This window comes from Schistocerca nitens, chromosome 2 (assembly GCF_023898315.1).
Source record: "Schistocerca nitens isolate TAMUIC-IGC-003100 chromosome 2, iqSchNite1.1, whole genome shotgun sequence".
NCBI lineage: Eukaryota > Metazoa > Arthropoda > Insecta > Orthoptera > Acrididae > Schistocerca > Schistocerca nitens.
Genome location: NC_064615.1, coordinates 1,164,609,045 through 1,164,629,520, shown reverse-complemented (window position 1 = coordinate 1,164,629,520; position 20,476 = coordinate 1,164,609,045). Strand labels below are relative to the sequence as shown.

General features: G+C 39.8%; 1 protein-coding gene across 2 annotated transcripts in view; it reads right to left on the bottom strand.

Moving 5' to 3' along the window:
* The window catches only part of LOC126237508 (acetyl-CoA acetyltransferase, mitochondrial), a 118,389-nt gene that overhangs the window by 56,748 nt on the left and 41,165 nt on the right, over positions 1-20,476 (bottom strand). For both annotated transcript variants that reach the window (XM_049947668.1, XM_049947667.1), the window contains exons 2-3: positions 18,135-18,281; positions 3,265-3,379 (exon numbers count right to left, since the gene is read on the bottom strand). In XM_049947668.1, the coding sequence (XP_049803625.1) occupies positions 3,265-3,379; positions 18,135-18,281 (262 nt within the window). The remainder of the gene's footprint in view (positions 1-3,264; positions 3,380-18,134; positions 18,282-20,476) is intronic.

Here is a 20,476-nt window from a genome sequence, read left to right as displayed (position 1 = left end):
ACAAAAATAGTTTACTACAGTAACACCCAATATTGTGTTGTGTGCACTAAAGATCATAAAAGAGAGGATCTGGACAATTGTTTTAACACCTATTCCATCTGGTGCAACCTAGACTGGTAGCATGTAAGCCATTGTATCCAAAAATTGTATATGCCTAGACTGCAATAGGTAAGTACATTCCATAACTAACATGGTGAATGTCAAATTGTTGTGATTTTGAGTGAGTCCCACTTCAGCCTGACCTATTTCAATGACCATGTGTTTAATTTGCAGTAATGATTGCAATCTGTCAGACTCTAATGTTGAAAGGTATAGCAGATAAATACAAAATGTGATGACATGCAATGCCATTAGATACAACATGCCACCCTGATAACTATGTATCTTAGGAAATGTGACAGCAATCACTATTTCATAGAGGTTGTACAGTCTGAGACATGACCCCTCTTCACGCAATACCAGACATCAATTCCAGCAGGACAATGCCTGATCAGTGTGGCACAGGTGTGCAAGCCTTCTTTGAAGAATGATGTGTACCTCTATTTGTTTGTTCCACCTCTCCACTTGACATGGCATATCAAAGGCGTATGCAGTATCATAGAATGAGAGCTATTTTGTCATAGGTCATCAACATCATCTGTTGATGAGCTCTGGGCACAAAGAGAACCACTTTAAGAGTATGAAAGATCCATAGCACTGAATATTTTTCAAACATAATGGAAAAGCTACTGTTTACAAATACAAAGTCTCTCCACCATAAATTGTAATAACATGTTCAGACCACTACCTAATCAGACTGTACATTTATAATGAATCTGACCAAATGACACTTGTTCTCATTACATGAGGGGAGTAGGTTCCAATTCAATCCATCATTTGAATTATAGGGCATGCAGAAATAACAGATGCCCAACATTTCAAGTGCTGTATGTACACCGTCTTGAAACTATGATGTTCATGTTAACATATAAAATGCATTGTATTATGAAGTTATAAAGTTTCACTGAACTGCATTAACTGGATTTTATTAGTATGAGGGTAATCCCAAAAGTAAGGTCTCCTTTTTTTATAAGTATATAGACATGTTTATTTCTACAATGGTTTACATTAGTTTACAGCTTGAACATTTAGCTGTTTTCGCCATTTCTGTTGATGCATTTTTGTAGACACGGAGGCAGTTTTTCTATGCCCATGTTATGCCAGCTCACCGCCATGCTGTTCAGAAAGTTATGAACCTCTTCTTTCACCTCATCGTCAGAGCTGAATCGCTTTCTGGCCAAATGTTCTTCTAACCTAGGGAACAGGTGATACTCACTGGGTGCCAAGTCAGGACTATAGGGTGGGTAGGTGATTATGTTCCACTGAAACTGCTGCAGGAGAGCAACTGTTTGCTGAGAGATGTGTGGGCGAGCGTTGTCATGGAGAATAAATACGCCCTTGCTCAATATTCCTCTTCTCCGGTTCTGAATTGCCCGTTTGAGTCTTTTCAGAGACTCAGAGTACATGTCAGCATTAATTGTGGTCCCAGCAATTCAGCTCCAACGACGAGGTGAAAGAAGAGGTTCATAACTTTCTGAACAGCATGGCGGCGAGCTGGTATGCCATGGGCATACAAACATGCCACAGTGTCTACAAAAATGCATCGACAGAAATGCTGCCCATCATCTGGTACAAAAATCACTTAAAACATTTCATTTGTCATGAATATTTAAACACAAAGCATTGAATATTTTAATCCACATGAAACACATAATAAGAAACTCATTGATAGTATTTACAAATGCAGCTATCATCCTATTCATATGAGACAACAATGTGGTTCATGTGGATTAAAATATTAAATGCTTTGTGTTTCAATATTCATGACAAATAAATGTTTTAAGTGAGTTTTATACCAGATGATGGCTTATGACAGAAACCAATAGAACTAACAATACCGAGCTAATGCAGTTCAGTGTTACGAGTTTTTTGAAACATATATCGACCGCCGAAAATTGCTGGAAAAGAAACATACATAAATTTCCAGTCTTCAATTTAAAAAATATTTTGCAGCATACACTACAGCACTATGTATCACAGTAAAACATTGGTACATAATGTTAGGAGAAATTCCTGACCTATGTTGAGCTTGGTAGTACAAGTTGGAAACCTCATACTGCAAGAGTTGGCAAGAGAGAATAAACACAACGGTGTAACTGAATGGGATGCACTTTGAACCATATGTAGAAACCAAAAAATGTATTGAAACATGACAGACAGACATACTTTAAGGGCACACTGTGAATGAACTCAAAATTTGTGAAAGGATTACAATACATGATTGCACATGCAACACTAAATGAGGTAGAATATTCTTGTTGTCCTACTCTCAACTTAGCAGCCTGCACTTTTTGATGTGAGGTTGTATAAAAAAATGTGTTTTGGGTGGGCTTTGCCGACAATGTTGGAGCAATCAATTTGTCAACAATACTGTAGTGCAAGTTCACAATAATTTGTAATAATGGACCACAGGTCATAGTGGTATGGAACTTATAAAAAGAAACACTTGTTCTAATTTACAATACATAAAATCAGGTGTAATACATAGAATTATGACATGTATTCTTCCAAACATTTGAAAATACACACAAATTTATCCACTGACCTATTATGTCCAGTGCTTTAAAACCATTGCACAATCATGTACACATAAGCCTAAACAATATTACTATTTTCAGTTTAAAACTACAAATGATGAATTTTCCCTTGAAAAACTGGGCAGCATGCCTGTGAGGTCCCTGACAGCCTCAGGCTCATAACATGTGCCCTATGGATGAACTGCCTCCAGGTGCAAATCACATGATGGGAGGTCTATCAGGAATATGTCGAGTCATCTGCATAATGATATTTAGAGACTGGCTGCAGCATTTGGGGGCTTCAAGTCGTCATAAAATATCCAACAAAGATATCATGTACAGCTCCGCAACTATATTTATTTGTGTATTGTCATGCACCTAACTTGTGGTACACCTCCTTTAGTGAATGCATAATTCTTCATTAAGTTTCTAGTCCCAAGTGTGATCATCATGTGGCATGTTCCACAATCCTAGTAATTACTTGGAACCAAATAACAGCATCAACATTTTTATTTTTGACCAAAACCAAAAATATTGAAAATAAAAGAGCAACTGATCCTGTTACTCAATTTTTTTTGTTGAACTATTCGCAAACTTTAGCATTCAGTCAAAACACAGACTATGTCCTGTTCAATAATTTACACCATACCTGCAAACAAAGCCGCTTGCCTTGCTGGAGCCTGGCCAACTCCCCCTTGGCAAACATTCCCCATGAAAACTTCCTTCACTTCGTCCTTTTGAATTCCAGCTCTCTCTATTGCAGCCTGTAAGATAGTAGGGCTATATAATTAACTGTAAATAAAAGTAGTACATTATACAACAACTTACATGTGAGAAGTAAATTGTTTTTGCAATTAAACTGTGGCCAAATCAATATAGATACAGCTGTCGTTTTAAACCACTATGTTATCAACAGCTGTAGATCTACTCCCGCAATTATGAAATAATTGCTTAAACATGTTCTGAGAGTTCTTCACATTTTCTTAATCTTTCATACCCATGCACATTACAACAATCTTAAATAAGACATTAAGTGTAAGTCATATTTTCTCAAAGGGAGCTAACTGTCAAAACATTATAAATGAATGCAGGAAACATGAAACCAAAGTATAGAAACTACTACAACATGCTACAAAAATATTTAATATTAGGCCCTTGGGATCATGTAAAAGGACAACGAAGTTCAAATGACCAGGATATGCAACAGTTTTGAAAGGCCAACTTATGGTACCACATGTGAGAGTAAAGGTACACACTTGACAAGAACATACTACATACAAGTAGCAGTAGTAAGGGCAATGGAGAGGGACAGTAAATAAGTGAAAAAGATGACAAAGGGTTAGGAAATGAGATAAACAGATTAAAATAAATGAAGGTTACTAGAGAAGATATTTGACTGGAGGGAAGGTTGAATAAGGTATCGTGACAGAGAAAGGAAATAGAAACAGGAACACTGTGGAAATAGGGAATCTGCTAAACCATAAAGGAACAGGGGAATGAACTGAAATGTACAGGAAAAAGAAGAAGACAACAGCTACAGCAATGTATATAGATACGAGAGACATGCAAGAATAAACAGAGGCACAGTACAGTGTCAAGGATATTCATGCAGAAATTACAGTAAAAAACAGAAAGTGGGAAGCAGATGAACATGAAAATAATAGAACAAAATACTAGCTTTTGGAAATGGTATTTTCTGATAAGAAAGAGGAAAAGGACTGAGTATAAAAGTAACCCAAATCGCTGGGTCGAGTGAGATTGCAGAGCAGGCTGATAAGGAAACTAACAACATTATGATGCTCGAAAACTCAACCAGTTGAAAGTGGTAGAGAGTGCATCAAACAAGTCAGAGATGAGGGAAGGACACACATAGTAGAGTAGGGGAACACCAGAGTCTAGCAACACAGAAAAAGGAATGGAAATGTAGACAGTACAAAACCTCTTGTGAGGTTTTTCTAGTTTTCTCCTCCATCAGAAACTTGCCCAAATGGCAGATAGGGGAATGCTTTCCAGATATGGGTGGTACTAAGGAAATGAAATACTTGGGTAAACCTTAAATAAACTAGCCTACAGTCAGGCAATAGCACTAACGATATTGACTACAGGAGAAGACAAAGTATGTGCAGCAACAAAATGAAGACAGACACAAGGGAAGACAGCAACCATCAACCTGGCTACCTTACTGTGGTGCGCAAAGCAAGGAGAAGGTACTTCATAACCAGCTCAATGCAGAAAACCACATTTGTCTGTGACGTAGTCTTCTGGTACTAAAGTTCCTGGAGGTAAAATAGTACTCCATTTGTATCTCCAAGTGGAGTGTGTCTCAGAGGTGGGTTAATGACACATAGTAACTAAGTTAAGAACACAATTAAATCGAAGAAGCTATTTAAATATGACAACATAGCCAACATCTGGATACAATTATGATGAAACACAAGAAGTGAATGAACAACTTCAATATAGTAAAACATGCTTTTTACACTTTTCTGCAGAATGTCTCAAAAAAGTGTAAAATATAGGAAAGTGTGAAATAAAGGAAAGCATAGGAAACACAACAAGTTGTAGATTTCATGCCTACTGTTCTCTGTTTATGAATAATTGTGAACTCAAATGTTTTAGTAAATATTGTGTTACAAGTTTTATTTACTTTGATTTTATAATGCTCATCAACACATCCCACAATGGAAGATGAATATCTTTGTAACGTAGTTTCGCAAAAGACTTTTGCTTCCATGTTTTATTTACACCTCTGGACATGATCGGAATGAAGAGGGAATCTTCCTGCGTGCAAGCGTTTGTGTGTGCCAGCACTCAGCCACTGCCTGTGTGATTATCATGAAGGCAGCAGCTGAGTGCTAAAACACACACACACACACACACACACACACACACACACACACACGTTCCTTTCTTCATCACTTTCATCAGATTGTGTTCATCATTAAGGCTGTGACTCAGGATACTTTCCCACCATTCCAAACACTGTGACCCTATATAGTACTGGTGGCTCTGACCCAACACAATGACAGTGAATATCTCACTTACTGTGCTAATGCTACATTACATGATCAATAATGCATTTTCTGCTTTGTTATAAGACTGACTGAGCAAGAAGACAATGCATTTTTGCAGAAATCTACATGAAAATCAATGTTAAAAGATAACTTATAATGCAGCAAATGTTGTAACATGGAATCGTTAATGACAGGAAAGCATTGTATAGAGAGAATAGGACTTCTGTTGAAACCGACAAATATGACATGAAAAGTGGGAAAACATAAAATGCAGGAATGTGAAAACAGGATTTTTCTATATGTGGAATACAGAGAGAATCTCATTTAATGGGTGTCTCATAAGAGACATACAAGAAGCCGAAGTGGCAAGAAGGTACAGGAACCATATATGAGAGAGGACAAAGACAACTTGACTCCTGCACAGAGAAACAGCTGGTGCCCACAAAAACATTATTTTAGAACCATCCAAGAACACATTATACATCACCAAAACCAGAGGATACAGGGCACTATCAAATTGATTACATTATTGTCAATAAGAAACAAAGAAATCAAATTAAACAAAGTAAATCTTACCATGTAACTGATATGTGCAGCAACCTTAATCTAACAGCAATGCAGTATAAACTGCAACTGAAAATAAATTGCAGATTCAAAGTAAAAACTGAGAGAAGGGTAACAGATATATTAAAAATATTGAGTACCAGAGAAAACTACAGAAATTCAGTGAAAGTGCTCCTCAAAGATGACAGGTCAAACTACAAACCACTCTTGGAAAAATCTAAAAAAAAAAGGCAATTGAAGTGGCAACAAAGGGCATAATATGTCTCTTGCAAAATGTACCCAGGAAACCATGGATAAATGATCACAAAATCTGCAGGAAATGTATGAAAACTACAAAAAGGAAATGCAGTAAAGGAACACAACCAGATAAGAAATCATTTTGGAAAATGAAAACACAATAATTCAGTCCTCTCCAAAGAGGGAAGGATTCTTATAGAAGAAGAGGATGTAGCTAACAGATGAGAACGAGCCGCATCCAGAAAATAAGAGTTTCCTTATTTTTTAAAACAATATAGTTACATGAAAAACTTCAGGTACAGCAATATTTGAGCTATTTTTCGATATAGTCACCAAAATAATTAAGATACTTGTCATATCATCCTCTGTCGTGTAAGTCATAGAAGTCTACCACCTGTGAATGAAACCAGCATGTGGCAATTGCCTTCAGATTTTCACCATTGTCAAAATGCTGGCCGGATGACTGGAATTTCTTGAAGTGCAAGAAAAGATGGGAATCGCTGGGAGCAACATCAGGATTGTATGCTGTATGATCAAACAGCTCCCAGCCAAACTTCTGCAAAACATTTGATGCACGCCAAGCCATATGGGGATGAGCATCGTCATGGAGCAGCACAATACCTGCAGTAAGCACTTCACACCTCTTGGCATGCTGCAGTTTATGCATTGTTTCACATTAACACTCAGCATTCACTGTTTCACCTCTGGACAGGAAGTCAATAAGCAGAATGCCCTTCATGTACCAGAATGCTGTGGACATCACTTTCTGCACCGACACAGTCTGTTTGAATTTCATCTTGACCAGAGATCCACTTTCATGCCAGTGCATTGAGTGCTCTTTGGTTTCCAGGGTCAAGTGAGAAATTCCTGTCTCATTGCTTGTGATGATCCTGTCAAGGAATGCAACTGCTGCAGGAATGTCAGTGCTGCTCCAAAGCATTTCGTTTCGTGCTCGGCTGTTAGGTTTTTCGGCACCCAATTTCTTGGACAGCAAGTGCACAGTGGCAGTTTTGTGCAACAAGGATCATGATATCTGCAGAAAATTGCTGCTGAGCTCTGTAGTCATGAAGTGACGTTTCTCCAAGATGTGCCACCACACTAGCTCGACTATGTGATCATTGATGATGGACAGTCACCCATTGCGCTCTTCATCAATGACACTTTGACAACCTTTGGAAAAAAGCCTACACCAGTGATGCAGCATCTGCTAGCTCACGATGTAGACCTGACGGAGCTGACAATTTCGATAAGCACTCTGTTTCATGCATTAGGGAACGTCATCACCGATCGAATCTGGCAGGTGGCAGGAAACGAATAAGGGACATCATTTCAGAGCACTGCTGCTGCAGTACTGGCACCAGGCAGGACCTGCCCAATGGCCATTTGATTGTTACATCATAGATCTGCAGCACATGCAAAATTTTCCCAGCTAAATACTTCTACTTTATAGGAAACAACATTGGGGAAACTCACTTTCTGGATGTGTCTTGTACGAGCCAGAACAATTAAGTGAAACAGAAGAAGGAAATAAAGTACAAAAAATGAAAACGGGGCCTGAAATTGCAAAAGAAGAATTTTTTAAAAAGTACTAAATAACAGTTGATATAGGGCTCATTCACTGATATATATGAAACTAGTATTACCCCAGAAGACTAGGGGAAGTATCATAATAAAGATTCCAAAGAACATAATAGCCACATGGAAAGGTCACAGGACTTTGAGCATAACAAGAATAATACACAGACGTATTAAAAACAATCCTGAAGCCAATCTAGCTGAAGATAAATTTGGCTTCCAAGAAGGTAGAGTCACAAGAGAAGCTGTCCTGTCTTTGCAGTATAATTGAAGAAAGCTTTAGGGTCAACATAAGAATTTACACAGCTACTCAGAAAAGCATCCAACATTGTCAACTGGAACAAACTAATGGAAATTCTAAATATGATTACACAAGAATGTAGAGGCAGAAGAACAATTAAAATACTATACAAAGAAAAAATAGCAACAGTAAAGATGATAAGTATACAAAAAGAAGCTAGAATTCTTACAGGCATTAGACACTGAAGCAATCTGTGCTCATCCCTATTCAACATCTACATAGGACATGCAATAAATGACTGCAAGCACTACTGTACAAGCATCAGAAAAAAATGGAGAAAGAATACAGATGCTTAGATTGTAGATGACATAGCTGTGGTAGCTCCAGATGAAAGATATGCCCAAAAAGTTTTTTGGACACAGTACTAAGGAATGAGTACAAAGTGGAAATTAAAAAACAACACAGAAATACTCATGTGCTCCAAGGAACTGGAAGAAAGAAACATCAAAATTAGAGAAAATAAAATAAGAAACAAAGAAGATCACATAAATATTTAAGAACTAAGATAAATGCACATGGAAGAACCACGGAAGACATAAAACAAAACCATCAACCCAATAGTACTGCAAATAACTGGAGAAGAAAGGTAATTTATGAGAACAATATAGCAAAGACGACACAAATAGATTTGCCAGAAAAGGTACAATCAATTCCTTGTAAAAGTTCCAGAAGGAACATTACAAGGGAAGATAGCCTGAGAAAAACCACAACTGGCAGTTTTAAAACAAGTTACGCCTAATGCAGGAGTTGGTTGGTTGTTTCGGGGAAGGAGACCAGACAGCGAGGTCATCGGTCTCATCGGATTAGGGAAGGACGGGGAAGGAAGTCGGCCGTGCCCTTTGAAAGGAACCATCCCGGAATGCAGGAGTCTCTAATAATGCAGAAATGTAGAAATTAGCTTCTAATAGCTCCGTAGTGGTTGTGCAGCAGTGAGTAGTAGCGTGCGGGACGTAAAGTATTTACACTTCCGCTGACATTGCTTTATTCTTTGCCTTTTGATAATTTTTCCATTATTGATCTTGTTGTTACTGAATTCTTGAACTGCAATGTACACAATAAAGTTCATTCAACCTGAACTGCAACATTTTGGTGATACTGACATGATCTTATGTGCTAATCGATGTAATCTCAGGTGACAACTGACATCAACTGACGTGATATCTGCTCCATTCTGAACATCAAGAGCAAACCAACCACACCAGCTGTGCTACACGCTATCCATGTACTACATCACTAACTTGTTTTGAACATCAAGCACCAGTCTACTGTGCCAGCCATGCCATGCACCACATGCCGTCTGCATACTGAATGGTAGCATTGTCAGACTCAATACTGTCCATCGACATGCCCCCCCCCCCCCCCGAATGCTTTGATTAATTGAGTCATTATTAATCCAATGCGTTTCTGGCAACAAAACACAGTTCAATGTTTCATGCAGCTCGAGAATCATTTTGTGCTCACCAGTAACACAGTTGACGAAACCAAGTATGGCTATATTGTCACTGTGATAAAATGAAGATATGGCTGCCAAGGTGCAAGATATTCTGACCTCACCTATGATCACTGACCAATATATGACTCTTATGAATGCCCTGATCACTCACTTTTCACAATCTGAGGCAAAGCATCTTGACATGTTGCTGCGAACAGATTAGTTAGGAGACCTCACTCCCTCGCAGCTGTTGTGCTGGTTACGGATAGCAATAAGCAATGCCATTAATGAGGACATCCTGAGAAACATCTGGTTGTCATATCTCTCTCCAGACACACAGAATATTCTCACAATATGTGCTGGAGATCTACAGGTGCTAGTGTAAACCTCAGATTGCATAGCAGAGATGTACCCATCCTCAGTGGTAGTAGCTGTTGGTTCACAGTCAGTCGCTGTTATTACATCAATAGAGGCACAGCACAAGTTTCTGCACTACAAACACAGCATTCCAATCGCTGACAGCAGTGACACCACTCATCAACGAAACACAGCCGAACACATCTGTCAACAAAAGTTTTATGGTACCACAGGTGGTTTGGTTCTCAAGCACAGAAATTCAGTCCTTTGAGTGAAATAAGAAATTCAGTAGAAAGTCAGTAATGACAACAACTGGCTTTCTGATCAGCAGTCGTCAACTGTTAATCACCGACCTTTACACAAAGCTTCAGTCTTGATAGACACAGCTGTGGATGTGTTGATACACCCATCCTTTCATCTGCCTAACCACAGCAGAGATGATTGTCTCCTCTTTGCCACTAATGGATCTGCAATACCGACATATGGTTGCATGACATGCTCACTGACCTAGGTCTATGTTTTAAGTTGGAATGACAGTTTATCATAAAAAAATGTGACAAATTCTATACTCAGAACTGACAGCCATTTTGTGGTCTGCTACCAGTCCTTTGATATCGTCATCTCCTTGATACATTTTTACAATATGTGATAATATCGCTGTACAGATGACCTGTGGTGACTCTCCTTATGTAGAACTTCTAAAACAGTTCCAAGAGAAAACCCAGCAACTAACTATGCTAGCATCAATATGCCATTCAACATACATTATATCCTGAGGACTCCAAGACCAACCATCCACACTCAACCTCGCCGCTTGACACCACAGAAGCTGAAAGTGACTAATAAGAATTGTCTTTCATGCTTGTGCAAGGAATCTGCTGACAAGCAAGCTGCAGCTAGGCCTCACTGATACATGTTGTTTGCAAAAAGACGAAAGGATGGCGTTTGTGTGGTGACTACCGGCTGCTCAGTGCCAGGACAATCCCTAATCACTACATTCAGCATACTGGATACATAAAACGTCTGCAGCAAGCACATGTTCTCCACTTTAGACACTGCGTGTGCATACTAACCGGTACCTGTATCATTACAAGACATAGCTAAAACATCGATCACCACTCTGGCCTCTTCAAATGTACAAGAATGCGGCATGGCTTATGCAATGCCGCACAGACATGTCAACATTTTATGGATGAGGTGACAAGATCTAGATTTTTGCTATGTATACACTAATAACATACTAATCATGTTCAGTCCCAATGCCAGACATCTGGAACATCTGTATCAGATATTTACATGCCTTCCTTCACATGGACTTATTAAGCCCTCAAAATGTGTCTTCAGAGCTTCAGAAGTCTGTTTCTTCTGCTTCACAATCAATGCCCATGGAATTTGGCTGCATAATAGAAATTAGGTGCTACAGTCAACTATCTGCAACCTGTGACTGTTGATGAATTACGACCATTTTTACAGATTACGGATTTCCATCATCACTGCGTGCATAATCACGCATTGTTTATTGCTGCACTGAATGCCGTTGTGTGCAGCTCACCTAGACCAAGTGAGAAATTGCTGTGGAATAATGAAACTGAGACAGCTTTCAACGATGTTAAGACTGCTATCACCGAGGCTGCTTTGTTACTACACTCTGACCCACAAGCACCGCTTGCCTTAATGACTGACACGTTGGCGAGAGCAATAGGTGCTGTGCTACAACAACACATAGATCAAGAGTGGCAACCCTTGCCGTTATACAGCAACATGTTGTCCCATCACAACAGAGCTGGTCTATGTACAATTGTCAGCTGTATGTGGCACTTCAATTAGGAAATCAGGCACATACTTGAAGGTCAAATTTTACTTTTTCACAAACCACATACCATGGGACATATGCCTCCTGTCAATGTCCAGACAAAGCATCACCACTTGGATTTCATTGAAGAGTTCACAACCCACTCTGTCAACATCAAGGGAGAACTTAATGTCCCAGCAGATGCTGTCTCTTCCATACATGTGATTTCAGGTGCTGTCTACTATGAGGCACTACCCTGGGTGCAACAATCTGACAATGAGCATCAATACTAATTGGCATGGCTATCCAGTCTGCTGCCCCATTGTATCCAAGTGCTGCCAATGAATGTGCTGTTGCACTGTGACATCTCCAGCTCGAAGATATAGCCCTTTGTGACCGTTTGCTTTCAACAGTAGGCAATCACGTCTCTGCACAACCTATGTCATCCTGGGGACTGTGCTACACCACACTTGCTCAAACGAACTTTCATGTAGCCTAACACCAGCAGACAGTAAGGCATTTCTTCACAAATGCAAGGTCCGTCAGTGAAATAAAATCACTCACAATATTGTTCACCCCTTGGCACATTTGTTCCAACTAACCACGGATTTGACTATGTCCATATAGACAACATTGGACTGCTGCTTAATCTGAAGGATGTCCTGCTGTGTCACTACCATCAACCAATTTATTAACTGGCCTGAGGTCTTTCGTGTGTCTGACATCACAGCTGAGACAGTCACAACCATGCTCTTTCTCTTTTGGGGATGGATCACTTGTACTGGCATACCATCACATCTTAACACCAACAGTTTGAATCCTATCTGTTCAATGATGATGATGTTTGGTTTGTGAGGCGCTCAACTGTGCGGTTATCGGCACCCGTACAAATTCCCAACCTTTGCCTAGCCCAATCTCGTCACTTTCATGAATGATGATGAAATGATGAGGATAACACAAACACCCAGTCATCTCGAGGCAGATGAAAATCCCTGACCCCACTGGGAATTGAATGTGGGACCCCGTGCTTGGGAAGCGAGAACGTGACTGCGAGACTACGAGCTGTGGACCTATCTGTTCAAGGCATAAGCTTCCCGGTTAGGTATGAAGCACATACGGACAATGGCTTATTACCTGGCAGTGAGTGGTTTGGCAGAACACTTACATCAGCAGTTTAAAGTTTGGCACGAGTCCCAATGTTAGACTGAGATGCTATTTGAAAGCAACTGCAGCTAGCATTCTGTACGGGCAACCAATCAGACCGCACAGTGCGCTCCTTTGCAATATGCCCAATGCTCATCGATGCTTCCAATTTTGTTAGCAAGCTGCACTCACAGATATGGCAGCTCTGTCTTATTGCACCAAGAGACTCACCAGCCATTCATTTCAATTGACCTGCTGAAGTGCAATCCAGTATTTGTTTGGAACAAGGCTATCCACAAGTTTTTGAAGCCACTGTACAATGTGCCATACCCAGTACTCAGCAGAGATGGCAAAACATTTAAGATCAATGTTATGGGTACCCTCAAGATAATCTCCATCAACCATCTAAAAACCTGCCTTCAGTACTTCCTCCAATGATCTACGCAAATCGCCTGCCGTGTCACCTGCCACCCCACCACTCATCACCCTGGACATCGAGTGCTGTGATGGCTCCGCAGCAGCAAGGCTTCTTGTCATACGATTGAGACCCCCAAGTTAAATGCAATCACCAATATCATTAGCACTTGAGGGAGGGGGTGAATGTAGTGGTTGTCCATTGATGTGCAGAAGTGTGCAAGATATGAAGTGTCTACACTCAGAAGTAATATCACAGACACTGCTCTATTTTTTGCCTTTTGACAATTATTATGCTATTGATTTTCCCATTGCTGAATTCTCACATTCTAGTGGGCATGCACATATGTACTTAAATGTTGCAATAAGGTTAATTTATCCTGATCTCTCTCTCTCTCTCTCTCATGCCCCCCCCCCCCCCCCCCCCCCCACACACACACACACAGAATTTAGCCAGAGGAAACCCTTTACAGCACTGGTAGAAGTTTACACCAGAATGCCTATTTTGCAATTTACGTTAGGAGCTCCCAGAAAGAAAAAAAATGATTGTCAAAAACCTAGTGATGTACGTTCGTTCACCCATGACACACACAATTTCAGAGGTTGCGTGTCCATACAGTCACTTATGGGGAGGCCACCTGGGTCAAACCACTGGCGTACTATGATGAGCTGCAAAAGGAACAGTATAATTTCAGCAATTGCAAATAAGTGTTCGAACTGTTCTTCATCCTGTATTACTGTTGTCCAGGCAAGGAGTTCAGTGCTGCACACAACTTGTATCTTATGTGTTGCTCTATAAAGTACTATGTTCCATAAAGCACGTTTGTTCTTACTCTAACACACAGACTTATCCAAGAACTCACGAACAGCATCTGTTTTGGAAATGATATACATATATGAGGGCTATTCAGAAAATAGGGAATGTTTCCATCTGACACCACTAAGTGCACACCGATAGCGTATATTTTGGTATGTGCATGCTCACTTGACATCCATCAGTGACAGCAGGAACATCTCTGCGGGTCCACTTTTTTCGATATTCGAATCTGAAATGTGCGCTGCAATCAAATATCCCACCAGTTGTGAGATGCGGTCTGTGATACGGTTTTTGTTGCCAAAAAACCTAAAATCTATAGAAATTTATCATGAACTGTGTGAAGTGTACAGAAACAATGATGAGTGAATGTTCCACCCGGAAATTGTGCTTTCGGTTTCAAAATGGCCGAAGCAACGTTCATGATGAAGAGAAGAGTGGACACCCGAGTATTGTGACTGACGATCTTGTCACTAAAGTTGATGAAATGATTCTTGAAAATTGTCGCTTCACAATAACGGAGCTTTCGCTTTCTTTTCCACAAGTTTCACAGACCTTTTTTTGTTTGAAATTGTCACTCAAAAGCTAGGCTACCATAAATTTTGTGTGTCGGGTGCCCAAAATGCTTACAGAGCACCATAAAGAACAGCGAATGGAGGCAATGTTGACACTTCTGCAGGCCTTCCACAAACGTGGTAATTCATTACTGGATCAAATCATAACCAGTGATGAAGACTTGGATGAAACAAGTCAATTGCGAGACAAAATTACAGTCCATGGAGTGGGGGCACACAAGCGCCCCCCCCCCCACCAAAAAAACAAGAAAATGTTTGCAAACCTTGTCAGCAAGGAAGTTGATGGCGACAGTGTTTTGAGATAGGCAAGGTGTGCTTCTCATTGATTTTCTCGAACATGGAGCAACCATAAATTCTACCTAGTACTGCCAACTTTGCACAGCCTTAGAAGAGCAGTTCAAAACAAACGCCAAGGAAAGCTGACATCCAAAATTTTGTTTTTGCACGACAATGCTCAACCTCACACAGCTTACTGCACTAAAGAACTCCTTAATTCATTCAAGTGGGAAATTTTCCCCTCATGCGCCCTACAGCCCCAATCTTGTGCCAAGCAACTTCCACTGGCTTGCAACGCAGTGCTTTGATGACGACGCAGAACTCCAGGCAGGCGTGACTCACTGGCTGAAGTCTCAGGTGACAGAATTTTATGATGAAGGTCTTTCAAAGCTTGTTCACCACTACGATAAGTGGCTCAATGAGTTTGGCGACTATGTGCTCTTTCAGATGTATATAATAAAATGTACTTCTTGTACTTAGTTTTTTTTAATGCCAAAATGTTCCCTACTTTCTGAATAGCCCTTGTAGATTTATGCAAAATGCATTCAAAAAGAAAAGAGCCAGATGCTTTAAATGAAAACTGGTGAAAGGACAGAAAAATGTCATTGCTTGCGGAAGAAGGTGGGGTCCCTACAAGAGCAATGAGATCCCAAACTCACTGCTACACAGGCAATAGCACACATTCAAACATATGTTGACAGTCTGCTGCATTCAGTCATGTTGAAAACAGTGAAAAGGAGGCAGAAAGAGTATGAGGAATTAAAAGTCACTGAAGAATGGCAAAAGTGTATGGACACCCCTGCAAGTCTACACTGCAAGTCACGGCACAAGCAATGCCAGGAAGGATGGATGTCTTCCGTCAATGATGCACAATCTGGACACCAAACCCTATTACTGATTTCATTGCCCAGCAAATTCCAGGAAGGATGGGTGTCTTCAGCCAATGATGCACATCTGGAACACCAAACCCCATTACTGATTTCATTGCCCAGCAGGTGGATTATTCAGAACCATTGAGCTATGAAAACAGCCATTAGCATGGAGGTCAGACTGAGTGTCAGAAGTGTTCGCATGACCATGAAGGACCAACCGAAATTTCACAAAGTGTGCTCCTAATGGGTGCTTCACAGTATACAGCCAGCACACGGAGCATGTTGAATGGGTCGGTCAGTCAGTCTCTCTCTCTCTCTCTCTCTCTCTCTCTCTCTCTCTCTCTCTCTAACACTTGCAGCATTAAGCCAAGCAAGAGAATGAGTGACAATCACAAGCTGTAACTGCAGATGAGACACTATGTTACCACATCGAACCCAAGTCAAAAAAAATGTTGGTCTCAAGTTGAAGCATGAATGTTTGCTGCTATCCAGAGGCAATGGGACAACAGCAAATGTGTAACATTACTCATAAAGTTTGGGCACCCTTTTCAAAGCAATCAAATCGAAACGACTGGTGCAGGTCAACCACAGGGTCATTCTGGTCCACAACAACACATAGTCCCATACAGCACACACAGTCGAGCACCTCTTGCAGACATTCAAATGGAAGGACCTCAGTCAACTTAAATAAAAGTTTGGACCTGCCTCCCTGCAATTACGCTATTTTTGCAGAGCCTTTCTGAGAAGCAAACAAGTCACCTCAGACGAAGGCATCAACCATTATGTTTGGAACTGGTTCACAACACAGCCCCAGAAATATTACAAGATGGCCATTCACTGTGTTATGTCACAGTGCGACAAGTGCCTCAACTGCACTCTGCAGTACTTTTGAAATAATTTAGAAATAAAGGTACAAATTTCTATTTACAGTCCTTCGGCTTTTTTTAAGTCCCTCATAGACACAATGCAGAAGCAAGTGAATGATAACTTCTTTAATTGTGTAGTCAGAACTGCAGGAATACTCTTCTGTAAGAGACATACTTCCAGCTCAAACAATGAGTGATTATTGCTCCAATACATACTGACATTGTACAATATGATATACATGAATCCAATATAAAAATGTGCAGTCAAATCTTCCCACAGCAAGTGTAATAATGTTTCGTAGTAATAATAGTAATAGTAATAGTAGTAGTAGTAGTAGTAGTAGTAGTAGTAGTAGTAGTAAAGAACAGGACACGATTTCTTACCCATTAGAAAAACCACCGAGCGAAGTGGCACAGTGGTTAGCACACTGATCTCACATCTGGGAGAATGATGGTTCAAACCAATGTCAGGCCATCCTGATTTAGGTTTTCGTGATTTCCCTAAATTGCTTCAGGCAAATGCCAGGATGGTTTCTCTGAAAAGATGTGGTTGACTTCCTTCCCACTCCTTCCCTAATCTGATGGGACCGATGACCTTGTGATTTGGCCAACTCCCCCAAATTGACCGACCAACCAACCAACCAACCAACCATTAGAAAAACTGTGCCCAGTACTATACTCATGTTCTTGTCTTTGGTCCAATGACCGGTTTGATGCAGCTCTCCACAAAGTCTATCTTGTGCAAGCCTCTACATTTCTGCAGAAGTACTGCAACCTACAGCAATTTGAATCTGTTTACTGTAGTCACCAGTTGGCATTTTAGATGTTTTAGTGTTTCACAATGACGTGGACCGATACCCGAAATGATTTTATTCAAAATGACACTGGCTATGCAACCCTAAGGTGAGATTTAAGTTTAATTCTACCAATGTACAGACATTTTCAACTTACCAACTAACTGTTCGGACTGATGTGCCACGATTTATACTAGTCATTATTTCCAGCCATAGGTTTGTCTTTTAGCATACATCACACCAAATATTTTCTGCTCAATCATCCAGAAATAAAACATCACATGCTTGCAGTTACGAAGAATGTATATGTTTTAAGAATAGCACACAATGCCTGCTGATACAACTGGCTGCTACATAGGATGGCAAAGAATTCAGATTTCAACTTCAACCCTTTATTTGCTGTCAAGTGTGCATCTTTCAGATATTAAATTTCAAAAGTAGTTTTGTTAATTTAGTATGTAGGGGGTAAAAGATGTAATTTATTTATTTTTACCTGTACAGCAATTGAACCAAGTTTTGGAGCAGTCAGTGATGCCATACTTCCTCGAAATGGACCCATCGGTGTTCTTGCTGATGAAACTATGAACACTTCATTCAGCTTTACAGCTGATGAGTAGTGCCGGGTGCTCTCCAGCTGCACCTATTGGAAACAGTCAAAGAAGTATTATTTTTCTTCCATAGAGAAAGCAACATTTACAAAAGTAAGAATAAGTCATTGGGTATCAATCACAAGCATTACAAACTTATACATTGTTCAAGAGCATTACTATCTAGCAATGCAATAATGTGTCAATATGACATTACGTTCCGACTGGAGACTCGATGTGAATATCATCAATTACTAAACCGGGAAAGCCAATGCACAATCATAAAAGACACAAACAGAAAGAAAAACTTTAGTCTTTTAGTCATTCGTCCACACACTTATCTTGTTCCATAAATCCCATCACACAGAAAAACCTTCAAAGCTTAGTTCTGAGTCAAGTCAGTGAGTCATTGCTGCAAGGATGTTTCAAGGAACATTACATACATAGTTACTGAAGACTGGAAATATTTTTAAACATTCTGTAACAGGCTGCATATCTCTGTCTATAAGCAGATTAATATTAAACTAGTAAAAGTTACAGAGTTATCACATGTTTTTAATTAAGAAATGTCACCGTATAATATCAATGCAAACACAGAAAAAAATTAATAATAATAAGATAGTTATGCTATTAGTCCCAATTCTCACAAAACATACCAATTTTAATGGGTGTTATGACCCACCCAACATAATTCTTACATTGGATGCCAAATGTCCCAACTTTATAACAACACTCACAGTTCAAAGTACAATATGTATTCACTTAAAAAATGGTCCATTACACGAAAGTTCCAAAATGTGTTCATGAGAGTGTTGATGGCTGCAACCAAGGAAGTTGGAATACAGAGTGCCTGGAGGTAGAGATCAGCTGACGAACTAAATGGACACCTCAGCACATGCCCAAACAGCACGTTCTGAAAACACTCCGGCTAGTGCCTTTCATTGTTCTATTACCACCACCATCCCACTGTTTTCTGTACTACGTTACATATAAGAGCAATGACAAAACAACCATGCCCGAGACAGGATTCGAATCTGTAACCTCTGGTAAATTGTCATGGTGCATTAGCACATTGGGCCATCACAGGCAGGTGATTCCACGATTTCCGGATACACAGGGGTTGATTAAGTGGGCAGGCTAGATGGAGTGGATGGCCTCCCAGGTTGTCTGGCCTTGGGGAGCTTCCAAATCTTGAGGGCTTCGAGATTTGGAGGCGCTCAGAACCAGACCACTTTTAATCGCCAAAATATGTTCAGCAGATAAGAGCAAGTTTGGAGTTCTAGGCCCCATATGTGTGCAAGAAATAAACATACCTCTTATCAGGCCATGGCAATTATCAGTGGATGTCTTCAGAATTTTTGTAAATATTGTATGAAACTTGAGACCTGTTGAATGATAATCAGTTGTCTGCTAGACGCAGTTATTCTACGTGAAACTGTTTTTAATACTATGACATCTATACGAGTGTACTAGAAGTACAGTTTAAAAATGTGTATGTACGTGATTTATTAATTTTTTTAACCAAACTATTACACTCTAAAAATTATATTTTCAAAGGTTACATATAAGTGTTATACAGTTTATTTCGAGAATATGGAAATCGAATTAAATGAACTAGAATAGAGTGAACTAGATTTAAGCAAAGGTTTTTGCCAATTGTAGGCATCAGGCTCAATACCAGAGTTACCTAGACCTTACAAGCCGGAAGTAACCATTGAAAAAAGTTTTGCAAGGTTTATTTCTGCTTAACGTACCCAGTATCGAATAATTTTTATCCAGTTACTTAGCACCTAAAAGGAATGCACTACGCTCGTTCTATGGCGGCTTCGGCGAGAAACAAATAACAGACCCGTACAATAGGGAAATTATGTGGTAATTTATTTCGTAAATCGAACATCAAACGAATTGAAGAATAACAACGAGGGGAATCAATTTGAACTATGTTGTCGTAAGTACATGGTATGTCTCTCCATGTGAAAGATTCTGGAGTTAAACTGGAAAAGGGTAGAGAAATTTTTGCTGTTTTTATAAATTTAGAAAAGGCTTTTGACAGAGTTCAGTGGAACAAGCTGATGGATATCTTGAAGAGGAAAGGAGTAGATTGGAAAGAGAGACGACTTACACAGAATCTATATTTAAACCAGAAAGTAAGGATAAGGACTGAAATGAAATGTCAGAATGAAGCAGCATTGGACGAGGTGTTGGACAAGGTTGTTGCCTTTCCCCACTGTTGCGAAACTGTTTTATT